General features: G+C 51.0%; 1 protein-coding gene across 7 annotated transcripts in view; it reads left to right on the forward strand.

Moving 5' to 3' along the window:
- The window catches only part of COBL (cordon-bleu WH2 repeat protein), a 317,955-nt gene that overhangs the window by 290,153 nt on the left and 2,018 nt on the right, over positions 1–25,784 (forward strand). For all 7 annotated transcript variants that reach the window (XM_055420349.2, XM_055420346.2, XM_055420348.2 and 4 more), the window contains 4 exons: positions 10,082–10,179; positions 11,309–13,143; positions 14,113–14,232; positions 14,883–15,143. In XM_055420349.2, the coding sequence (XP_055276324.2) occupies positions 10,082–10,179; positions 11,309–13,143; positions 14,113–14,232; positions 14,883–15,143 (2,314 nt within the window). The remainder of the gene's footprint in view (positions 1–10,081; positions 10,180–11,308; positions 13,144–14,112; positions 14,233–14,882; positions 15,144–25,784) is intronic.

The raw sequence follows: 25,784 nt of genomic DNA on the forward strand, positions 1-25,784 counted from the left end.
GCATGTCAGGAGAACATGTGTGATTCACAATGGAGCAGATGATTTCAGGTGTCCGGACTAGCCAGGGGTCAAGTTCAATGAGAAGGGAACCTATGCTGGGGGTTGACAGCCCAGAATCGAGCTGAAATAGTCTGAGAGCAGAGCCCACTGCTGTTCACAGAGGTGTGGTCCTGACCTTGTCCATCTAGAAAGGGCCCTGTGTTGGAGCTCTGCCAGGAGCACACATGTTCAAGGATTGAGAGATGCAGCAATAACAAAGAACATGACTTCTCACACTTGTGCTCCCAGGAGAAGATGGACAGGGCAACAGGGACAGATGTGTATTTGCTCAACCTGCCAGCTCCTCCCTTCCTGTGCTGGATGCCCCTGGCCCACCTTTAGAGAGGGTGGCCACTTGAAGGAGATGGTACTCTGATCTCAGTGCCTACTGCCGCTCCCTGAATCCACCTCCTGGCTCTGCCCTGCATGATTCTAACACCTGGCTACTACAGCTCATCCTAAGGTGGCATTTGTGTTTCTGGGGACATGTTCTTCCTGGGATGATCTAGAGCCTGGCTGTGATAGTGAGGCCTCTCGATCTGTGGAGTGCCAGGCCTCAGAGGCTTGGGAAACAGCAGTTACCCTTTGCCGTGACAGGCACAGCTGGGTCTCTCTAGGTGGAATGTGGGTTCTGATGGGTGGGGAAGCCATCCCCAACAGATTCAAGCACCCCAGCTTATAGAATCTCTGGCATGGGACCTGTCCCCAAGGGGAAATGAGGAGTGTTTGTGGTTTTCAACTTTGCCAAGGTGCCCTTTAATACTGTCACCCTCTGATACACAGGGATTCATTAAGTATTGGAACAGTGGAATAGCCTTTGTAACCTGCAAAGACCCCAGTTTATAAGGTCTATAAAGTTCTAGTTTGCTGGGCTGTTTCTCCTTTCTCTGCTGTCTGCTTTCTGCAGATAGCCAAGTCACCCAGACATTTTTGGCTAGAGGTCCCACTTTGACAAATTGGAGGCAAAGACTGTTTGCTGCAGAGCTGCTGCTGCCTGTCCAAGGAGAGCCTATGGTGTTGGCCTCAACTGAAAGCATTTTTCTTAAGCTATTCAGTCCAGTGACAAAGTGCGTGGCTCCTGCTCGTGCACTGTAATTTGAAGTCTCTGCTCCTTGCAGTCATGGCTACCCCTTCCTCAAGGGTAGCGTTGGCTGGCGTCCAACTAATGCTGTGGCAGTGAAGATTTTGAATGGGAAAGTCTCAAGAATAAACACCAGTCTTCTAAAGAGAGCAGACATGAAGGCTTGGGAATGACTGGAGTATGCTTTGTGTGCTGTGATCTGAAAATGATATGTTTTGCATCAAGTCCAATTATAATTTGCATTGCAAAATAAATCTATGCTCTCAGTTCAAATTTGACTCAGCAAGTGGGACATCACATCCCCAGAGCCTCCCTGTAAATGTATAACAGACAGTAAATAACCTTCTTCAGGAAGAATGCAGCCCATGCGGTGATGGCCCATCACCCTGAGGGCACCCAGGAGTGAGCTCTGCACCGCCCCGCCCTGAGTAGGAGCTGCGACAGACGCTCTCCTTCCCAGCACAGCTTTCCTTCATGTGTGACGCGGGCCAGCTCTCCTCACACAGAGCAACTCAGCGTGAACACCGGAAAGTCCACGCTCAGACTAGCTGGCGTCGTGCCTGCTCACTGCCGGTGGCGCCCCGGTCAGGGACTTGACCTCGCCCGTCTTAGAAGGACAGCCATGACCAGCCTAGACTGTGCATTAGGAAGCAGAGACAGCACTTTGCCAACCAAGATCTGTCTAGTCAAGGCTGTGGTTTTTCCCGTGGTCATGTATGGATGTGAGAGTTGGGCTGTGAAGAAAGCTGATCGCCAAAGAATTGATGCTTTTGAGCTGTGGTGCTGGAGAAGACTCTTGAGAGTCCCTTGGACTGCAAGGAGATCCAACCAGTCCATTCTAAAGGAGATCAGTCCTTGGTGTTCATTGGAAGGACTGATGCTAAAGCTGAAACTCCAACACTTTGGCCACCAGATGCAAAGACCTGGCTCATTGGAAAAGACCCTGATGCTGGGAAAGATTGAGGGCAGGAGAAGGGGACGACAGAGGATGAGATGGTTGGATGGCATCACTGACTCAATGGAAATGAGTTTGAGCAAGCTCAAGGAGCCGGTGAAAGACAGGGAGGCCTGGTGTGCTGCAGTCCATGGGGTCGCAAAGAGCTGGCCGTGACTCGGTGACTGAACAACAACATAGCTGGTTCACCATGTCGTGTTAGTCTCAGGCTACAGCAAAGTGATTCAGCTACACATACATATCTGTTCTTCTTCGTATTCTTTCTCCTTATTGTTTTCCATATTTTCCCCTCAGGTTATTACAAAACATTAACTGTAGTTCCCTGTGCTGTCCAGTAGGCCCTTGTCGGTTATCTCTTTTATGCATAGTGGTGTGTATGTGTCAATCCCAAGCTCCTAATGTATCCCGCCTCCTCTTTCTCTCCTTGGTAACTACATGCTTGTTTTCTATGTCTGGGGTCTTTGTCTGTTTCGTGTATGAGTTCATTTATGTCACCTTTTTTTTATAGATTCCACACAGAAGTGATCTCGTGTCTAGTTTATGTCACTTCATATGATAATCTCTAGGTCCATCCATGTTGCTGCAAAAGGCATTATTTCATTCTTTCTTAGGTGTCTATATATATATATATACACCAAATCTTCATTATCCATTCCTCTTTTGATGGACATCTAGGTTGCTTCCATATTCTTGCTATTGTGAATAGTGCTGCAATGAACATTGGAGTACATGCGTCTTCTAGAATTATGATTTCCTCTGGGTATGTGCCCAGAAGGGGGATTACTGGGTCATATATTGACTCTGTTTTTCTATATTAAAGAACCTCCGTGTTATTCTCCACAGTGGCTGCAACCAGTTTATGTCCCCACTAACAGTGTAGGTGGATTCCCCTTTCTCCACACCCTCTGCAGCATTTATTGTTTATAGATGTTTTGATGGTGGCCCTTCTGGCTGCTGTGAGCTGACACCTGGCTGTAGTTTGGGGACTTGACCTGTCCCCTCAGTTTTCTTGTCAGTGCAGTGGGGGTCTGCGGTACCGCCCCCTTAGAGTGGCGCCTGACATATTGCTAGTCTTCAGAAAATGATGGCTGGTTTTATCGTTATTATCGTTGAGGTTGTTTATTTAAAACTACCTGAGGAAGGATAGAAACCTGATTTGTTGAAGAATCCTTATAACTGTGTCTACCTCTGCCCACCTGCCTGAGTTAACTATATATAACACCTTTGTCTGAAAAGAAAACGCGCACACACATGCATACATTTGTGTGTAGATAGATGGGGAGATGGAGGAGGGAATGGCAATGCGCTCCAGTGTTCTTGCCTGCAGAACCCCATGGACAGAGGAGCCTGGTGGGCTACAGTCTATGGGGTCACAAAGTGTCGGACACGACTGAGCGACTAAACAACAGTGTGTTGACAAAGACAGCGGGCTGTCACCTCCTACCTGCTTACAGGCATACTAGTGGAACTGGCATTATTTATAAACTCTCAGATCCTAAAGGCAGTCTTGCTGGAATCAGGCAGTGCATCTCTCGGTGTATTATATTGTGAAACTCACTCCTGGGGTCTGTTTTGGGAACATTAGTCCCACAGGAACGCTGTAAGGAGTAAATGAGATTGGGTAAGTGGGTATCACGCTGTTTTTCAACAGTAGACCACACTGAAAGCATGTTAGGAGCCTCAAAAGGCAGAAACTATAGCTTCTCCGGGAAAGGGTGTCGCCCTTAAATGTCCACTGACCGCCCACCCTCCACCTAGCAGTCCCTAATGAGCTCCTTCTCGGCCCCACCTCTTTGTGAGCGGTGGGCATGAGGGCTGTGGAAGAGAGAAACCGCGCCAGTGTCCGCAGGGCTGATGGTTTCAAGACGTTTATGGAACCGAGCCTGTGCAGGTCGAGGGTGGAGGGACTAGAAAGCGGCTCTGGTCCTGGCTTTGCAGCCCTAGAACTTTGTAACTAGAGGAGCGCTCTGACCTAGCAGCATTTAGAGATATTTTGCAACTTGCCTGGAAAATCCCATGGATGGAGGAGCCTGGTAGGCTGCAGTCCATGGGGTCGCTAAGGGTCGGACACGACTGAGCGACTTCACTTTCACTTTTCACTTTCACACATTGGAGAAGGAAATGGCAACCCACTCCAGTGTTCTTGCCTGGAGAATCCCAGGGACGGGGGAGCCTGGTGGGCTTCCGTCTATGGGGTCACACAGAGTCGGACACGACTGAAGTGACTTAGCAGCAGCAGCAGCAGCTCTAGGAAGGAACTTCCTGACTCTAGCAGCGTTTAGAAACATTCTATATATTCTAGATCCTAAAACCTTGTAACTATAGGAACTTTGTAACTATAAGAGCATTTAGAAACATTTTGTACATTCTAGATCCTGAAGCTTCCTTAACTGTGAGAACTCTGTGACCACAGAAACATTTAGATATATTGTATACCTTCTAGACGGAGAAGGCAATGGCAAGCCACTCCAGTACTCTTGCCTGGAAAATCCCATGGATGGAGGAGCCTGGTAGGCTGCAGTCCATGGGGTCGCTAGGGGTCAGACACGATGAGCGACTTCACTCTTCACTTTCACACATTGGAGAAGGAAATGGCAACCCACTCCAGTGTTCTTGCCTGGAGAATCCCAGGGACTGGGGAGCCTGGTGGGCTTCCGTCTATGGGGTCACACAGAGTCGGACACGACTGAAGTGACTTAGCAGCAGCAGCAGCAGCATACCTTCTAGAACACTGAAGTTTTGTAACTAAAGGATCTTTGTGCCTGCAAGGGCATATAGAACCATTTAATACCTTTCAGAATGATAAAAGTCTGTAACTGTACTAACAAAGGAACATTTAAAAACATTCAAGATGCCGGCAGGGAAGGGACTATGCTGTGGATACAGTGACTACCAGCCAACTTGGGCTTCTGAGCCTACCAGGTGGGTAGCCCAAGTTGCGATGTGCTGTAAGTGTGAAATATGCACCAAGCATATGAAAAAATGAACTTTCTATGTCACTTACATGTGGCAATGATGACAATAATTTGAGTTAAATGTTGGGTTAAAGTATACTAAATAAAAAATGTTAAAGTATTTAATGAAAAGGAATCTTATTGTTTTGCACCTTTTTAATGTGATTACAAGAAGATTTCAAATTACACATGTAGCTCATATTACATTTCTGCTGGAGACCGTTGTTCTAGAACCCTGAAGCTTTGTAAATAGAAGACCATTGTAAATGGAACGAGGAAGTTAAGCATATCTGACTGTCATCAACTGCATATTTTCCCAGGCTTCTTGCCTTTAGTTTATCAAGTGCTCATTTTGAATTCCCATGGGCTGTTTTAGTTGTCAGCAATTGAATTGCTAGCTGAAAAGGACATCTTTTTCCTCTCAGACTTTTTTTTTCTGTGATTGGATAAATTATTTAAAGAAACTTTCCTAGCCACATCAAAAAGAAAACTGATTTAATGTGCTGGAGTGGGGAAAGGTCTGCCCACACTCCTTTTTCTTTCTAATATAAAAGGGAAAGAATGAAAAGGCACCTGTTTGCCTAGGTACTGATTTCACCTGTGCCGTTGGCTCTCCTGCGGGAGCGGGTGCTGAGCCCATCAGGGGCCCCCGCCCCACCAAGGGCAGCGGCCTGCTGCCCCCAGCCACATGCCACCCCACCCCAGGCTGCTCCACTTCCTGGGCGTGCTTCCCCTTGAAGCTGGCAGTACCGTGCTCCGTCCCCTTGCTCGGCGGCGGCTTGTCCATGGTGGCACTCTCTGTGGAGTCACCTTCCGTGGGAGGGAAGGCTGCTGGTGGTGTTTATTCAACACGCGCAGCTGGTATCAGAACGTCTGCACTGCTTGCTTGCCCTCACTTTCTTGGTCTCAAGCCAAAACAAACTGTCAATAAGAAAACTATATTAGAAACCGGTGTGTGTGCTGGGCATGAGGAATGATGCCCGGGAGAAAAGCACCTGTGCAGCTGACTTTCAGCTAAAAAGAGGCAGTGGTGTTTCTGGCCAACTGTGCCTCTTTGGGACACATTCCAGGGCTCTCCTGCTAAGCCTGCAGAACCTGCCCTCCAAGCCCAGGGGCCCGGTGCTTCTAGCTTGATGTTACAGAGAGAGAGGAAGGGCTACAACCACCTAGCAGAAGTGGACTGGGTGGGGGAGGGCCGAAAAGCACCCTCTGCTAAATCTCTCCTCCCTGCAGCTGCATGTTTGAAAGCAAAATAGACACATCCCCACTGGCATCTTTCAGCCACACGATCGGTTCACGCAGAAGCCCAGAATCCAGAGCGGTGCCCGCTCTGCCTTGCCTCGGGAGTGGCACCAGCTGCAGAAGTGAAGTGGTCACAGGCCTCACCTTGCCCCACCCCAGAGCTGCTTGGCAGCCTTGGGAGAACCACCAGTCAAGGACCTAGGTTCCCTCCCTCCAGAGCACTCCCGAGGCCAGTAGCTTCTGTCGGGGTCCACTCTCTCCTCCCGGACAAGCAATGCCCCAGGGAATCTGGTCCACACTGGGGAGTCAGGAGCAAGGGTGGGCCAGAGGTGGGTGGGGGGTCAGCACAGCATAAAGCTGAACGTCTGGGAAAAGCTCTGATTGTACAAGAGGCAGATGGAAGAAAGGTGGGCAAGGCCGCTGAGCTAAGGGGAGGGCAGAGGACTAGATGTGGGGACCCCAGACGTCACGGAGGGTCTGGGTGGGAGGTGAGATGGGCTGGCAGAGAGCAGATCTGAAGTTCTGGGCCTGGGGCTTGGCCACTGATGGTCAGATGGGACAGCTCAGGCCAGCGTCTGGGTGGGAGGAGCGTGGTGAAGGGCTGGCAGGGGCCCTGCTGTAGTGCCTCCTTTAGGATTTAGGGCTGTCATACAGTGGTTTAGGATCACCACTGGGATTGCTAGGCTCTCAATAGCAAAATAAAATTATAAACACAACAGACTATGTGTATTGGGCATGGTATAACAAACATGTAAACTGCTTTTCATAAAATAATTAGTGATCACTAGAGGGCTTCCCAGGTGGCGCTAGTGGTAAAGAACCCACCTGCCCAGTGCAGGAGCTGCAGGAGACCTGGGTTCGATCTCTGGGTGGGGAAGATCCCCTAGAGGAGGGCATGCCAACCCACTCCAGTATTCTTGCCTGGAGACTCCCATGGACAGTGGAGCCCAGCGGGCTACAGTCCATGGGGTTGCAGAGCTGGACACAAAGAGGACCCAAGAATCGTTATAAATGTTGTCTGTTTGAAAAAAGTCACCTCATCACTCAAGCTGCCTTGTACCAAAATTAGCATGCTTCAAAGGAGAAAGGATAACATCTGCTGTAATCCATCCATTTCAACAAGTCACCCTGGCTGGCAGCGGTGTCGAGATTTCTGCGCCACCCTTGTCCTCAGACACGGATTCCTTTTAGATCATCATGACCCTCCTGGATGGAGCTGTGTGTCTTGATTTCCTCACATAACATGCGGGCTTCACCTGCGACCTGTGTTTCTACCCTCACATCAAAATCACATATCGATGCAGTAGTGGAGGGAACACCCTGCTGCCAGAAGCTGGAGACGTCTCCCCATGAATATGATGAATGTGGTGGTTCATGTGTTCCTTCCACAGCATTATTAAGGCAAATTATCAAAAGAGAGGCTAATGAACCAAGGGTCCTACAAAGTTAAAACTATGTTTCTGCGTCTTGATATACCTGTTTGCATTGCTTTCCAGTTTAAACCAGGAGCAGCAATTGTAAGAGTCTCAGATTCCTTCCATTTTCATCAGTTCAAGATGATTTCCATTCTCTAGTTTACCTTTCATAAGGTAATATCATCAGAGGAACTTTTCTCTTAAATTATTTTTTAATTCATTTTCTTATAAGAGTACATTATTTTATTTTTATTCAAGTATAGCTGATTTTGTTCAGTCACTAAGTCGTGTCTGACTCTTTGCGACCCCATGGACTGCAGCATGCCAGGCTTCCCTGTCCTTTACTATCTCCTGGAGTTTGCTCAGACTCATGTCTGTTGAGTCAGAGATTCTATCCAACCATCTCATCCTCTGTCACCCCCTTCTCCTCCTGCCCTCAGTCTTTCCCTGCATCAGGGTATTTTCCAATGAGTTGGCTCTTTATCAAGTGGCCAAAGCATTGGAGCTTCAGCATCAGTCCTCCCAGTGAATACTCAGGGTTGATCTCCTTGAGGATTGACTGGTTTGATCTCCATCATGACGTATTAGATGCAGATGTACAGTTAAGTAAATATACGTATATATTTACTTACATATGTTTAATATGCGTATGAATGTACACATGTATAGAACTTAAACTTAGTCACTCAGTCATGTCCTACTCTTTGCAACCCCATGGACTGTTGCCTGCCAGGCTCTTCTGTCCATGGGATTCTCCAGGCAAGAATACTTCAGTGAGTTGCCATTCCCTTCTCCAGGGGATCTTCCTGACCCAGGAACTGAACGATTGAACCTGGGTCTCCCGCATTGTGGGCAGATTCTTTACCATCTGAACCACCAGGAAAGCCCTCATACCTACATGTATGTATGTATGTACATATACATTCTTTTTCAGATTCTTTTCCCCTATAGGTTATTATAAAATATTGAGTGCAATTCCATGTGCTATAGTTTTTAATTCTTACTAATATCATTCTATTACCATAGAACAATGTGATTTTGCATACTTTGAAGGGAAGGCAAATACTTTGAAGGAAAAGTATAGATATAATTTTGTCTGGCTAGGCTTTAAGCATTCTAAACTAGGAGCCAACCTTTGAGAAACACTGTTTTCCATTTCAAATATTACTTTAGAGAGCACTTGCCATTTTTTTTTTCTGCCATATACTTGATTGAATATATAAATTAAATTTATCTAAACCATCAAATTCTGTGGAAGAGAAAGATACTAGTAAATGCATCCAATTAAGTCTTATGGCTAAAGCAGCAGGAAAGGCAAGTCCTGTGCCTCTGTGGTCGTTGTTGATTGGTCCACAGCCGCACGCATCTCGGCCAGCGCCCTTTGTCTGCTGTGTCAGAGGACATTAGCTGAGCTGGATCTGGAAGCCACTTCCTGGCTCCCAGAGGGACACAGTCACCAAGTAAGAAAGACTCGTTTACCAGAACACAAACTCTGCTATGTAAGCAAGAGCGGTACAAAGCATATTTCATGCATCATTATCTCGGCCTGATTAGTAACAATGGACACTGGTCCTTGATTCTAACGATCAGTGGGAAAGACCTTCCGCTTCTGCAGGAGAGGGACAATCACCCCGTACGTGTCTCTGTTCTTGGCACCACAAGACAAAAGAGACCAGAGCCTCTGCAAGGGCTGCTCTCAAATTGCTTTGGCATCTGTTGTCTCATGGATGTTACTGTCCAGGGCTGAAGAGAAGGAAAGCCCAGCTCTCCTCAGCAGGTAGGGACATCTCCCCGGACACCCGGGCGGCAGGGCCATGAGGTACCTGTGGACACAGACGTGGCAGCCCTCCCGGGGGCAGGAGCCGCTGTGAGCAGGAACAGCTGCACTCTGAGCCTCTCAGCACATGGCCACTGCTCTGGGAAGCAGCGGTCATGACCTTGCCTGCCTTCTAACTGCTGGTGAGGCTTCCCGTGGGATGATCTGGGCAAAAGAACCCACGTTGGAAGGCTCACGGGGTGCAGGGGTTGCTTCTCTGCCCACCCTCCCCACCTCCAGTCCCTGCCGTGTGGGCGTGGGGAGGGGGCATGGCCGGAGGGGCGGTCACCACTGTCACTGCTGCCCTGAAGTTCACTGTTGGGGTGTTCGTCGCTATGCACCACACACACACACACACACACACACACAGACACAGACACACACACACCACCCCCCACCATACAGGCAGCATGTACACACCACACCCCATCTGTGTCCAGGCGTTCCAAGGACAGCAGTGCCTATGAATGGCCTGACTTGGACTATAACTTGTACCTGCCTCAGGTATTTCCAGAAAAGAGTCAGTTACATAAATAATGAGCTAAATGAATACTCCCTTTTCTTCTTGGTTTTCCCTAGAAACGGAAAAGCTGGCCCAGCCTCACACGAGGATGAGGAAATATTCATGACTGGACAGTTCCAGAAAACCCTTGCAGAACTGGACACAGACCTGGAAGGTAAGCGCCGCCCCTCCCGCCTGGACGTCTCCGTCTCCAGGCACCCTGGGGACTGTCAGGGCTGCTGACTGCACTGCGGGTGTCCGCATGCAGGAGATGCATGCAGGAGAGAGGTGGCTCCGAGAGAGGAAGGCCCCGGCTGGGGGCCAAGCGCACAGGGAGCTCAGCCCCTGGAGGGGCCCTGCACCTGGGCGGCCGGACTGTGCCGAGGAGATGTCCGAGAGGCGCTTACAGCCTGCTCTGAGTAACCCTGAGTTTGCACATTAAAGGTCTGCACACAGGAACCACAGAAGGAGTTCTCAGCCCTCAGATGAATTAGGGAAACACTGGGGGCCACTCTGGCAAGCAGGCCTCTGTATTAAACCCCCCACCCCATGACCTGCTGACATGTGGTCTGACTTTCAATGAGGAACACAGCACACAGCATCTCACCAGGGGCCCCTGTTCCCGGGGGCGTCCCAGGGACTGCACTTCCGTGCATGTATTGGACAGAATAGTGTAAGGTCTGAGCAGATAGAGACCAGCTCAGTAAACAGCCGGAAATCTTTCAAACAAAGGCACACAGACTAGAAAGTAGATACAGGCCTTGCCTGACAACCGAATAAAACAGGAAGGAGGCAGATTCCAGAGCTGACCAGCCTTTCGTCTGACTCACTTTTCCATGTTCTGTCCTCAGACGGGGTTGACAGAGCTAAGACACCTTTGTCAACCTTGGTCTGTCCCTGAGACCCTGCCTGCAGGCCACTGTGTCCTTTAGGGCTAATTACTGGGGCTCAAGGCACTGCCACCTGCCTCTTAGGAAGCAGAACCAGAGCAACTTGACCCATAGATTCTGTGGTGCCCCTTGTGAGCCAAATCAAGAGGAAAGTAAAAATGCCAATCCCACCTTCCCATCCTGCTCTGAGCGGGTGTTCACTGAGGGCTGGGACTTCAACAGACAGGCCCTTGATTGGGTCCTGCGCGCTGAGACTGGCTCTGGGCATGTGTAGACAACAACCCAAATGACACTAAATAACTTACACCAAAGGACCCTCAGGCGGTGAAAATCAGGGCGGGATTTCACTGGTTAAGGGGCATCAGAATCATCCAAGTGGACTCTGCCCGTGACCTGAGTTGTTGTTCTTTGCAGAAATGGAAGAAAGCTACGAAGCTGACACAAGCCCCTTCACCAACTCCATACATGGCATGTCCACCCCCCATGGTGACCCTGAGGCAATCCCGGTGACGTTCATAGGCGAGGTTCTCGATGACCCTGTGGACTCAGGGGTGTTTTCCAACAGAAACAACAATGCCGGCTCCTTCGACTTGGGGAGCACGGCTGACAGTAAGGCTCAGCCACCACCATGCCAGGCCGAGTGCCCCCAGCAGCACAGGCAGAGGCAGGCAGCAGGGCCCAGCTCACCAGCTCCCTCCCAGGAGCCTGAGAGAGAGGTCAGGTCAGCCTTGACCAACACCTGGAAGGAGGTGGATCCCAGGAAGATGGAGCCCACGGCGAGTTCTGCTTCAGCACTTCACACTCACCACTTGACTGGGAAGGAGGAAGGCAGGGCGCCTGGCTCTGCTCACAGCAGGAGGACCCCAGCTCCTGGGAGGGTGATCACGCAGCTGGGGAAGGAAAAGGCAAGTGATGGCAAAGGTGATGTCTCAACACTACCGCCATGGCATCAACGAGGCCAACACCCAGCGGGGAGTTATGGCCTTAAGTATGGCCTCACAACTTATAAAATTGTCCCTCCGAGGTCAGAGATGAAATGCTATGACCGGGGGGCATCCCTCTCCGTGGGTGCCATTAAGATTGATGAGCTGGGGAACCTGGTGAGCCCCCACACGCATGCCGGCAGGACTGTAGTCCCCTCATTGCCCACTCTGGAGGCAGAAACCCCACCCATTGGAAAAGTCAAAGAATTCTGGAGATCCAATTCTGTGGAGAAGCACTCCGGCCGGCCCACGGAGGGGCCCAAGAGGACCCCCAGCCCCACCACCCCTACGAGTCCGCAACCTCAGGAAAGCAGACTGAGAGGCGAGCCCACCTCCCCAGGCCACCAGGTCACATTGCCCGGGCCCCAGGCCCCCCACTCAGAAGATGGGAGAGCTGTGGGGGAGGGGAGAAGCTGGCCACACCCCGCAGCCGCTCGCCCCCTCCAAGTGCCAGCAGCTCACACCGCGGAAGTCCCGTTTCTCAAACCTCAGAGGAGGACGTCCAGTCAGTACATGGCCTCTGCCATTGCCAGGCGGATAGGGGCCCCGAAGGCCCTCAGTGACGTGGGGAGGCGGCAGGATGATACCCAGAGGCCGTGGGACGGCACAGCCCCAGCGCCAGCAGCAGCGCCCCCCGCGGTGAAGGGCGGTGCCACCCCCGGCCCAGACCCAGGGACGGGCACTCGCCGCGAGGGGGAGGAATCGCCGGCAGGACCCCATCCTGGGTGGCAAGTCAGCAGCCTTTACGGGAAGCTGTCTGCTCAAGACTACCCTTCTGGCATCCATGGAAGTTCCCGTGCCTCACTAGTCACAGCTGCCCAAAGGGACCAGGCTTCTGTGGGACAGAGCTGTGGTCTCATTGGGGAGCAAAGCGCAAGGACCCGCAGGACCGACTCAGCATCCGACCCCGAGTGCAAGTCTGACGGCTTGAGTCCCTCACGCCTTCGCTCAGGAAATGATCAGACTTCAGGCAGCACCCTGGTGAATGGCTCCCGGTGGCTCCCCATCCACAGCGAGCCTCCTTGCTCTCCAAGAGTGTCAGATACAAACGGCCGGGCTGGACAGGAGCCCCCACAACGGGAGGAGAAGCCCAGTTTGTTAAGCACAGGTGTACTTGAAGCTGATGGTACACTGCCAGCCAGCATCTTTGGGCCAAAGAAGAAATTCAGGCCTGTGGTCCAGAGGCCGGCTCCAAAAGACACATCCCTGCACAGCGCCTTGATGGAGGCCATCCACTCGGCGGGAGGCAAGGACAGGCTCCGCAAGGTGAAGTTACTGGTGGGCTTCTGCCTCAGGGACGGCCGCTCCCCCACACCCACTCAGACACAGGCTGGGGATGCGGGTGGCTGCACGGGCTTAATTTTACCTGGATTTCTGTCTCCCTGCCTACGGAGTTGTTTAAATAGAACCACTAAGGAGACAAAACTGATGACTTTGGTTTGCCCACACTGCCTTTAAGGCTCTTGATTGCCCTGGGGAAAGGTGTCAGCAATACATAGTCCTTGTGTGGGCGTGGGGGAGTGGAGGGGTGGGGTGGGGTGCTGGGCTGGGGAGGAGTCATCCGTAACTGGCCCTTGAGTCTGCACGGGGAGATGGAGAGTCAGGCTGAGGCCCTGCCCCCATCACCCTGCATTTCAGCAGTGGTGGGCTGAAGCCTTGGGGGAATTTTATGACACCTGCCCCCCATGTAGGAATTTATCACCTTCCAAATGTTATTTAACACTACCCTGACACTGACAAGTAGAAACTGTTTCCTTCATCTTGCCACTGAGGAAAGAGGGAGATGACATTTGGGGAGGGTGATCACCCTGTGCCTCCCCAAATACAGAGCTTTGGCTTTCTGTATTTTGTTGCTGTTGTTGAGTTGCTCAGTCGTGTCTGACTCTTTGCGAGCCCGTGGACTGTAGTCCACCAGGCTCCTCTGTCCATGGGATTTCCCAGGCAAGAATACTGGAGTGGGTATTCCCTTCTCCAGGAGGTCTTCCCCACCCAGGGATCAAACCTGCATCTCCTGCATTGCCAGGCAGATTCTTGCTGAGCCACCAGGGAAGCCCCTTAATTTTTCCATAGTGTAAGGTCAATCCAGAACTGCACCTTGATAATTCTACCTTCTAACAGACAGAGATGATAAAACTGACCCTGTAGGCCTGACCTGATGACCATGGTACTGCCTTATAGTCATCATTTCCTCATCACCTAAGTGACAGAAGTTGACGTCATTAATAAACATTCTAGATTCCAGAACCGATCTCAAAGGGAGGGCCAAAGAAACCGTCCTACACTGATTTGGACTGCGAGCGCTCAGCCCTCCTGGCGGCCATACGCGGCCACAGCGGGACCTGCAGCCTGAGGAAGGTGAGAGGGCCCCACACACACACATACCCACTGCAGTGACCCCCAGAAAACTGCAAAAGCCAGGGCGACCCTCTGATCCCCTAAGCTATGCTAAGTCGTCACTGGAGTGGCCAACCCAGCCGCAGGAGAGGCCCTGAGGGCCAGCCTCTCCTGAAGGCGTGTTTCCTGCGCACTAGTGCCCGCACTTCCCCACACTCCCAGGACGCTGAGCGTGGCTGCAGGGCTGCGTCACCCAGCAGCAGAGGCGGCAGCCACTCAGCTCCCGGATGGAGCTGCTACCTGCTGGGGCTGGTCTGACACAGTCGCAGGACCACCGGACTTGAGCTCAGGGACAGAGGGCCATGCACCTTCTGCAGCCAGAATCCGAGGAAAACCCGGGTGGGCACGTTCCTCTCCGCGTTTGGAGAAGGGTCCTTCCCACCATTGGCTGTTGCTGTGTGCGGCCTCAGGGTCTGTCTAGACAGGCCCAGGTGAGGGAGGAGGGCAGGGGTCTCAGGAGGGCAGCCCAGCTGCCTGCCAGCAGTCATTGACCTGACGAAGAGCCCCAGGATGGGGAGCAGTCACGGCCCCTGGGTTTTCTCAGGGTCTGTCAAGCTCTGCCTCTCGGAAAGGATGTCTGGGACCCTGTCATTTCACCGTCTCGTTGCTAGGTCACGTCCTCCGCCTCTGAGGAGCTCCAGAGCCTCCGCGATGCCGTGCTGTCTGCACATGCCCCGGGCCCCTCGCGGGCAGAAGACCTTGGGGGCCAGTCCCAGCCGCCCCCGCCCCCGCCCGCTCCGGTGGCCCAGGCTCCCGCCTCATCCCGGTCGGCATTGAGGTCCAGCTCGGGCCCCCTCGGCAACCCCATGGACGCCAGACAGGCCTTGATGGACTCCATCCGCTCCGGCACCGGAGCCGCGAGGCTGAGAAAGGTGAGGGCTTGAGACGGTGCGTGCGCGCTCCCGCGGGCTGCAGGGCGGCCCAGGTTACCCCAACCCGCTCAGCTCCCGCTCCGTCCATCTGGGATGCATCCTTCGGGGCCCTGGTCGGGGTCCAGGAGACAGCATTCGTTTGGAAAATTGTTGATTTTGCAGTCCCTTGGTCGGGGCACACATTTCTGGTTTTTCTGCAGTTTCTGCTCTATGATATCTTCTGCTTGGTCTGTACATATTGCCTACCTGGTCCCTGAAAGCGGTGGATTTTGCAGGGTCCAAAGTAGGATTCCCAAATTTTAAGGGCTTTGATTAGGTAGGTTTTGAGATCTGCTTTAACTCCTAAATGATTCTGTGAATGGACTGATATTCTTTCCCTGCCCATTTCTAGCGGGTGGGGAGTTAGGCTAATCATAGGGAGGTGGTGACAGGTATTACTTTCAGAGAGATCATTTCCAGATCCTAAGCTTAAGTCTTCACATTGTCCCTGAAGAGGTCAGTACTATCAGTTCAATTCAGTTCAGTTGCTCAGTCGTGACCGACTCTGCAACCCCATGAATCACAGCACGCCAGGCCTCCCTGTCCATCACCAACTCCCGGAGTTCACTCAAACTCATGTCCATAGAGTCGGCGATGCACACTGGCTGGGAGCCTCCCTGGGGCCACAGTCACAACTCTCGGGTAGGTCCAAGAGTGTGTCCCCAGTGCTGGAGAGGTGTCCCCCGCTGTGTCCTGCGGCCCTAACAGGGACCCAACACATCAGATAGGGAGAATGCTAAGGGCACTCCATTTACCGAAAGCTCAGCCCTGCCTCAGGATGCTGGGAAAAGAAACTGCACTTAACCCTGTGGCCTTGGATGCCAGACTCTCCTCTGGATACAGGGGATGGGGGGAGCGGGGAGGGAGGGCAGTTAAAATTGTTGAGGGCTTTGAGTTTGTTTTTACTTGTTTCCATTTCTCCATAATTTATATCTTGATGAGCTTAGTGCTTTATTACATGAAATGAGGGAAAGTGAAGACATCGAGGTGAATAGCTAAGTAAGCGTCCTAACAGTTAGACCTTGTGGACGCTGATGAAGACAGGTCTGTAATTCAAACCTGAGACAACCTCTCTCCTCCATCCGTGTCTCAACATCAAATTGAAAGTAAGGGCCAGTCATGGGTCAGAATGGCCAACATCAAAAAGTCTCCAAAAAACAAATGCTGGAGAGGGTGTGAAGAAAAGGGAACCCTCTTACACTGTTGGTGGGAATGTAAATTAGTGTAGCCCCTGTGGCGAAGAGTATGGAGTTCCCTTAAAAAATACTTTTTAAAGTTTTTTTTTCCAAAAAAATAGAAATACCATATGATTCAGCATTCCCACTCCTGAACATATATCTGGAAAAGACAAAAACTCTTAATTCAGGAAGATATATGCAGCCAAATGTTCACAGCAGCACTGTTTACAATCACCGAGACACGGAAGCAACTTAAGTGTCCACCAACAGAGGAATGGATAAAGGAGATGCGGTGCGCATATACCCTGGAATGCTCAGCCGTAAAAAAGAAGGAATAATGCCAATTGCACAACACGAGTGGACCTTCACTTATCATCCTAAGTAATTCAGATAGAGAAAGACAAAAATTGTATGGACATCACATATGCAAAATCTAAAAAAGAAGGACACGAGCTTATTTACAAAACATAAACAGATACACAGACATAGAAAACAAACTTACGGTTACAAAGGGAAAAGTGGAGGATGGGCGTTTGAGACTGACATATACATACTGCTGCTGCTGCTGCTAAGTCGCTTCAGTCGTGTCCGACTCTGTGTGACCCCACAGACGGCAGCCCACCAGGCTCCCCCATCCCTGGGATTCTCCAGGCAAGAACACTGGAGTGGGTTGCCATTTCCTTCTCCAATGTGTGAAAGTGAAAAGTGAAAGTGAAGTCGCTCAGTCGTGTCCGACCCTTAGCGACCCCATGGACTGCAGCCTACCAGGCTCCTCCGTCCATGGGATTTTCTAGGCAAGAGTACTGGAGTGGCTTGCCATTGCCTTCTCTGTATATAAAATAGGTAATCAACAGGACTTACTATATAGCACAAGGAACAGTATTCATTATCTTGTCATAGCATATAGTCAAAAATAATCTGAAAAAGTAGCCGTGGTGGGAGGCCCTGGTGACTCAGCGGTAAAGAATCCACCCACAATGCAGGAGATGTGTGTGTGATCCCTGGGTCAGGAAGATGCCCTGGAGAAGGAAATGGCAGCACACTTCAGTGTTTTTGCCTGGAGAATCCCATGGACAGAGGAGCCTGGCGGGCTGAAGTCCATGGGGTCACAGAGAGTTGGAAATGATGGAGTGAGAATGCACACATTTCTATATTCCTGAGCCACTCTGCTGGACACCTGAAACTAACATAATATTGTAAATTAACTATCGTTCAAAGAAAGAAAGCACCAGTGGTGCCCAGAGAATCCAAAGCAACACAGCCGGTTATCAACCTCGATGGTTCAGCTGGTCCCTGGGAGTGATTTTGAGTTTCTAAAAACGTTGTTCGCAAAGTGAAATCCACAGGACATCTGCATCCTGTGGTTGTAGATTTTTCAGAGGTTTGAGCCTACAAATCTTCATTTTTACCAAATCACTTTCAATTGAGGTTTGAGATCATTATCTGTGTCATTTGAGCTTTTGATACAGTTTGAATAACGCTGAAAATGAAGGCCGTACTCATTTCTCCTATGCTCATATGCTCATTGACTGATTTTGGATGGTTTCAGATAGCTATTCCTCTCCCCACATCTGGCAGCTGTCCTAAGGAATAGGGGCACCAAGAGAAATCTTGCCACCCATGCCACCTTGAACCTCAGGCTTTCTCTCTCTTTGAGTGTGCGCAAGGGCCTTCCAGAAAGGAAGGGAAAAAAACCAAATTTGGGAATTGTCTGAAAAAGCAGAGGAAGCTATTTGTGCTATGGGAAAGAAAGTGGAGGGAAATGCAAGGGCAGTGGTAGAAAGGGCTGTGACCAGGTGGGGCCTGCTGGGTGGTAGGTGGGGATGCAGGGAGGTTGTGTATCCACACAGCAAGCAGAGCAGCCTGGGGGGCTAGCAGAAAGAGTCATGGGAGGCCCAGGGCTGGCCGTTGCTCATCACCATCTCAGCTTCCTAGCCACTGCTTAACATGGCAGTCAGAAGCCCATGTTTTATTTGTTTTGTGGATTAATCTAAGTGTTGGGACCTGCCTTATCCATCCTGGAAGGGTTGAGGCAGTGAGTCTGGTGCATCTGAGATTTTGATGCCCAGAGCAGTCTGAGATGCCCCTAGGCTGACAGCCAGGCCCCAGATGAGAGGGTGAGGATGGCCTGGGAGACCCTGACCGTTTGTCTGCCCACTGCCCCACCCCTTACCTGGAGGCCTCATAGCTGAGTGACAGGGCTGTATAGGTCACCGCTCTGCACAGTGCCCCAGACCTCTCACCGGCAGTCTGCTTCTCCCGTTCTTGTAAGCCCTGAAGGACACGTGACTTAGGAAGTCAGGACTGTCCATCCACCCAGCAGCCTCGGCTCAGCCTCCATCAGGGATGCACAGGGCAGCTAAGATAGTCTGGCCTCACCTGAAACCAGTGGTCCTACCAGAGGTACACACCTGCCCTCCTCTTCAAGCGGCTTCCCCCACTGTTGGTGTGGAGCGGCGGACCTGTGACACCAGGGCCAGCTGGGACTTCCGAGGGGCCTGGTGAGGCGGTGCTTCTCCGCGGGCATGCGCCGTGGAGGTCTCTGTGACTCTGCATCAGATGCTCTTTCGTATATATTCTGGCACTTGCTCCTCAAGTCATTTGAGCTTTGCCTCTTCAGCCTTCTTTCACCTTTCGGGACTTTAAAGTTGTATAACCTTGAGGGAAAGATGCGAAGTGCTGGGCTCCGGGACTCATGCCATGTGGGCTCTGCTGTCCTTGGTTCTCAGTATGAGCAGATGCTCCTTTGTCCTGGGTGCTCAGTGGTGCTTCAGGAAAGCATCCTGGACTGAGGAAAGCATCCTGGACTGAGGGTGCTCCCTACTCTGCTGGGTAGTGTGAGGGGCTGCCGTGCCTGAGGCCACCTCCTCCAGTGCAAGCAGGGCATCTGACCCTGCTGGGAGGGCTCTCGGGGACCAGACTCTTACTGCTAAACACCGGCACAGTGACTCACCCCCCTGGAACACGTTTTGTGCTGGCAGTGATGCTGCTTATGATAAAAGAAAAAAGGGTAGCTTTGATGTAGGAGGAATCATCCCCTTAGAAGTAAGTTGGCCATTTTTCAAGACGATTGGAAGTCCATTTGCCTCCCTCTACGGTATGTAGTGAACACCTCTGCCTCTGGGTCTGTGCGTGTCAGAGCCACACTTGCTTGTCCTTCCTCCAGCCCCAGTGACAGCATCCTTGGCTCTGCTCAGTATGCTGCCCCGTCCGCAGGAGACATGGCTCTCCCAGGGTCTGCAAGGCTCAGACCCTGGACCACCCCCCACCCCACCCCAGGGTCCACTTCTGCCTTCCACTCCATCCTGAATTCATATTCATGGTGAAACTGTGCCCATCTGGTCAGATAGCCTTTGTCGGTCTGTTTTGAATGCATCCTTTCAGAGGTCCTGGGATGGACAGCAAGTGCCCTTTTAATCCGTGTTTATATTTAAAACATTCACACATCCAGTCATTCATCCACAAGCATTTCCTGAGAACCCACCAGAGTCCAGGATCTCAGTAGCTGCTAACGATAGAGACATAAATGAAGCATTGTCTGTGCCCCTGGGGGTTATCAACCAGGAGTAGAGATGGGGGTGGGAGGAGGGGGGCGGGAATTTGTCCTTGGCCTTAGGGACATCTCCCAAACTGAGGGACCTGGTAAAAGCCCCAAGGCCTTTCCTTTGTGTGTCCCAGCAGTCCTCCACGGAGGGCCAAGAGTGAGCGTCTCCTCCGTTAGGCTCCTGGGAAGGAATGCTGCAGCTTCCAGCCCAAAGATGGGAAGGCGGGGCACAGGTGTCCTGCAGCCTTGTCCCCAGCCTTAACCAGGTCAGGGCCACTGCTGGCCCAGACCCCAGGGCAGTGCAGCCCGGCAGCCACCTCTGGGAATGCCTCACTAGGTCCCCTGACATCCCCACCCTGGCTGGGCGCTCCCAGGTGTGCGTTTCCCACTGCAGGAATTAACCAAGTCAGACCACACACATGTCCTGGCACTTGGTCTTGGCAGCAGACCTGGTGAGAAGTGATCAGACGCCTGACATGACATCAGTGCCCCGAGACCTGGAGCCAGCACAGAAAAGCAACAGCAGCAGCAAACGTCTGCTTTCCTAAGCCAGAGCCCCTTCACTTGTGGGGGAGGGAACCCAAGTTCTGTGACCGGGAGTAAGCACGAGAGAGCCGTCAGCCGCCACACTCTGTCCCACACGGGCTCAGCAAGCACAGTGTAGGCCTCTGTCGTGCTCTGGTTAGGCTGGATAGTTCAGAGGCACAGACAGGCCAGCTCTGTCTTTGCTGCCTTGTGACCATCCTGCCTGTTGCAGACCTTTCAGGTGACCTCTTTTTCCTACTCGTAGAACCCAGGGGGTTCTGTCATCACAGGCTACCTGCTGAGTGACCCCCCCCCCCAGAGCCTCCATGGATGCTGTTCCCTCTTCCTGAAAGGAAAAGGTTTCACCTCCTACTTTTGCCAACTAATTCCCAGTCATCCTGCATGTGCCTGAATTAACCTCAAGCCCCCAGGAAGTCTTCTCCTGCCTCCTGGCTGGAGGAGGGACCCGTCAGAGCATTGCCTCATTTCCCCACATAATCACATCACAGTCTAATCTCAGTAACGATCTGTGTAACATCTGCATGATGCCTGCTCTCCTGCCACACTGTGAGCTCCAGCAGGTCCCAGGGCTTTGCACAGCCCTCAACACAGAGTGGTTGTTCAGTAACTAACTTTTGGGAAAACGGAGAGGGAGCGGGCATCTTCTGCCATCATATCACCTGACTCTCCAGACCAGTGGAGAGTGCAACTCATGGTCCCTGCACTCAGAACTCATTCATTTCATAATCATTATAAACTTGCCAAGAATCCGCGTCAAGCTAGAAGAAACCACCTTCTCTGGAAAATAAAATGAGTTCTGGGCATCTCCAGGCTTCCACCAGGGTCCTGCTCCCCTTCTGCACAGCTGCTTGACTGACTCCCTCAGGAACCCACGAGTGCCCAGGGACTGATCTGTCCAGGCGGGAAGATGGCAGTCGGAACAGAGAACCCTGCTGGTCCCTAACAGCTTCTCCCCTGCCCTCACTCTGAGCATCAGCTCTGTCACCACTGTTCATTTTACCTTTTCCCATATAAACATCATTTTCCTCGGCAGGCATGGAAGCAAAATGATGCTTGGATATTTTTACAGCTTTCTGGCTTGGCCTCAAACTGCAAGCTTTGTCCTTCATTGTTTTTCTTCTTGTCCAACCAAACTAAGAAGGAATCTTTTAGGAAGCATTAAACCTTAGGGATACCAGGGAACCTTCTAGAGCTTTTCTCTCTGCAGCATGCCCTTGTCCCCTTGCCAGGGAGGGGAGGGAGGGTAGTCTCTCCTCCTGAATTTGATCATAACCATCCTAGGGCAGGTCCCCGATCATGTGAGCAGACACTGCAACAGACTACTTCCTTCCTTAGCAAGGTGGCTTACGCTTGGGTTGACTCTAATGGCCATCAGCATCATTTTGCTACCTTATGGCCAATTCTGTTGCCAAGATCTCTCTCACTGAATTGTCCAAGCCAAAGGTGTTTAGTGCTGACCTGCAATTTCCTGCTTGACACCAAAGTTTTCTTTTCTTTCCTAAATATTCTTTTTTAATTTACTGAGAACCGTGAAAACCTGCATCCGGCCATCACGTTGCTATTAGTGGTGACGAGAGCTCCTTCCAGTTCTTCAACCCGCCAGAGATTCAGACGGTCCCAGGCCAGGGCTCCTGCGCTGGCAGCACTCGGTTGCCAGGCAGGACCACTGCCAGGAGAGCAGGGGATGTGCAGTCCCCCCTTGCTTTACTCACCTGGCCCATAACTCCGCTCACTGGGCCATGCTTCTGCTTACCCTTTTGTGTCCTGGGAGACTCATCTTCGCAACTTGGAGCTGCCTTCTGAAAGGTGCTTCTCCCAGTGGGGCCAGGCTGTAGGTGATCACAGTGCTTGGGATGTCTCTTAGTGTTGAGATGCTCAGTGAAGTGACAGTGGGGTTGCTGACGGTGCTGTGAGGAGTAGCACAAGCCTCATGGGGGGAAGGGGAGGTGTCCTGTAATAAGGACGCCATCACCCCACTTACCAGAGAAGGAGAGGGCACTCCCTCCCTGAGACGTGTCCAACCCAGATGTGAAACCAGTGTATCCCTCCAGTGAATCACTTCCCAGTAGTAAAAAGAACATACAAGCAACAATCCAGAGATAAATCACAAATCAACTATGCTGAGTGAAAGAAGCCAAACAAGAAATAAAGTACATGATAGATTGTTCCATGTATATAAATCCTAGAAAACGCAAACTGCTGCTCAGAGAGAGTGTCAGTGGTTGTAGGAGGGCTTGAAAGGGGGTTGAGGACTTGCACGCTGTTGGTGGGGCTGCAGCTGATGCAGCCCCTACAGAAAACGTTATGGAGAGTCCTTTAAAGGCTAACAGTGGAACTACCATATGCTCCAGCAGTTCTGCTCCTGGACATAGACCTGAAGGAAATGAAAACGTTAATTTGAAAATGTTTGTGCACCCTAGTGCTGAAACTCCAATACTTTGGCCACCTGATGTGAAGAGCCAACTCGTTGGAAAAGACTGATGCTGGGAGAGATTGAAGGCAGGAGGAGAAGAGGGCGGCAGAGGACAAAATGGTTAGAGAGCATCACTGACTCAATGCACATGAATCTGAGCAAACTCTGGGAGAGAGAGGAGGACAGGGAAGCCTGGAGCGCTGCAGTCCTTGGGGTCGAAGAGTCAGACGCAACTTAGCAACTGAACAACAGCAATGTCATAGTAGCATTCGTTTCAGTAGCCAAGATATGGGAGCCACCTAAGTGTCCATCAACAGATGATGGACAAAGAAAAATGTGCTATATATACAATAGAATACTACTGAGCTGAAAGAGTGAAAGAAAAGAGTGAAACTGCTGTTTGCAACAGCGTGGATGGACTTAGTATATTATGCCAGCGAAGTATGGACTGGTAGCCTTTCCCATCTCCAGCGAATCTTCCCAACCCAGGGATCGAACCCAGGTCTCCCACATTGCGGGCAGATTCTTTACCAGCTGAGCCACCAGGGAAGCCCAAGAATACTGGAGTGGGTAGCCTATCCCTTCTCCAGTGGATCTTCCCAACCCAGGAATTGAACTGGGGTCTCCTGCATTGCAGGTGGATTCTTTACCAACTGAGCTATCAGGGAAGCCCTGTGGTGAAATAAGTCAGCAGAGAAAGAAATACTCTGTGTTATCACTTATATGTGAAATCTGAAAAATAAAACAAATGCACATAACAAAACAGAAACAAGCTCACAGATACAGAGAACACACTAGTGACTGCCAGTGGGGAGAAGGAGGCGGAGGGGCAAGACACAGGCAGGAGATTAAGAGCTAAAACTCTTGTGTACAAACTAAACTTTCAGGATCTGTTACTCAGCGCAGAGAAAATATAGCTGATATTCATAGTAACTTTAAACAGTATAATCTATGAAAATATGGAATCACTATTTTATACATCTGAAACTAATATGATAGCGTAAGTTAACTATCCGTTCTGTCGCTCAGTCGTGTCCGACTCTTTGCGACCCCGTGGACTGTAGCCTACCAGGCTTCTCCGTCCATGGGATTCCCCAGGCAAGAATACTGGAGTGGGTTACCATTTCCTTCTCCAGGGGATCTTCCCGACCCAGGGGTCGAACCCGGGTCTCCCGCATTGGAGGCAGACGCTTTAACCTCTGAGCCACCAGGTTTCTTTCACTCTTTCAGCTCAGTAGTATTCTATTGTATATATAGCACATTTTTCTTTGTCCATCATCTGTTGATGGACACTTAGGTTGCTCCCATATCTTTTTAAAAAAGAAGAACTAAAAAATATAAAAGTGAATTTAGAACAATACAATAACCCCAAGCCATCATCTTAACTCTGGTGATGTTTATACACATATGTATCAAAACATACGAGAGTTTACACTTTAAATGCTTGCATTTTATCATATCATATATCAATTAATTTGTTAAAGCAATAATAGTAAATATGCCTTTTTAAAATCCCTTCCAAGGACCCAACCCCCGCTTTGCCTAGCTCTTCCCTCTCCTCCCCTTCACTGCAGCTTCTAGATGTCCTGACTGTTCATACAGCTCCACTCTCCAGCATCCACTCCCCTCCTCCACCTCTGGACACCCCCAGAACTGGCCCCGTCAAGGTCACAACGCTGCTGGCGCCCTTGGATGCAAGAATAGTGCCCTTTATTCTACAGGCTCTCAAAGGTCAGGAAACGGGATGAGCATGCTATTAACAGGCTGCTGGCTGCAGTTTCCAGTAACAGGCTTACTCTGGTTTTCTTCGCACCAACACACATACTGTTTTTTCTGTTGCTTGGATACTCTGGCAAACTCATTGTGCTGTTTCAGACTGAGCATTAAAACCTTTCTTGTGGGTTAGAAGTGTCTCACCTCTAAAGTTGTCTAGAGCTTGAAGAAAAACCTATCAGAAACAAAACTGACATACTCTTTAAAAATAAGTTTCTTAGCGTTTCCTGCCCTCAGCTCCATCGATCTCATTGTGCTGTTCACAGTCTCCGTGTGCATCCTCATCTGTACTATCCCTGAGCAAGCGTTCTCCCTGCACGTTCCCCCTGCCCCTCTGAACCCCGATGCTCTGAGACTTTTTCCCGGTGCCTCTTCCTTTCCCCAAGGCTGCACTCGTCCCTGGAGTCAGTCCTGTGATCTCTCTCTGGAAGACCCTGCACCATCCAGACACCACTGGCCCCCAATTCTGTCTCCATCCCAAGCTGACCTGGGTGTCAGACTACTTGACAACAACAGTATGTGTTCCCCAGGCTCCATACAAATCAGCAGGGCCTGTCTCCTCCCTCCATGCCTGCAAATCCAGGTCTCATGCCATCTCGTCTCTCAGATGGTGTGGGGGCCCCTGCAGTGAAGGAGCTGCTGACGGCTCTGGGAGGCAGGGGCCAGTGTAAGAAACACGAGAAACAAGCAGGTGCAGTCATGAGCCATGAAGCCCTGCAGTCAACTGGCCAGCGGCCGGCTCTCTGCTCAGACGAGCCTTCTGGGGATTGCTACTTCCTGGTATTTGGTCTGGGTCGAGACACGCTCTCTGCAGCCCAGTTCTCTCATCTTTGTGTCGGAGGCAGTGCCCATGGTGAAAGGAATAGTGCGTTGTGATTTGGTTGTGCTGATGCCTTATTGAGATGAGACTTGTGCAGGGCTGGAAACGCTGCCTAAAACACAGGAAGCGCACGGGACGCATTCTAGGTGGTGGAGGTTGTTACCATCATAAGAGATCTACTTGGGTCCTCCTATGTTCACTTTGATAACACAGTGAAAAGTGGGGTCAGCACTGATCCTTTAGAATGCACTGAATCCAGCAGAACCATGGTGAGAAATCCAGATCTCCTTTCACACCATTTCAGGTGAATCTGTCACTTTCCTTAAAA

The sequence above is a fragment of the Moschus berezovskii genome, chromosome 3 (genome assembly GCF_049115385.1).
Source record: "Moschus berezovskii isolate FMDL1 chromosome 3, NW_MosBer_1.0, whole genome shotgun sequence".
In the NCBI taxonomy this organism is placed as follows: Eukaryota; Metazoa; Chordata; class Mammalia; order Artiodactyla; family Moschidae; genus Moschus; species Moschus berezovskii.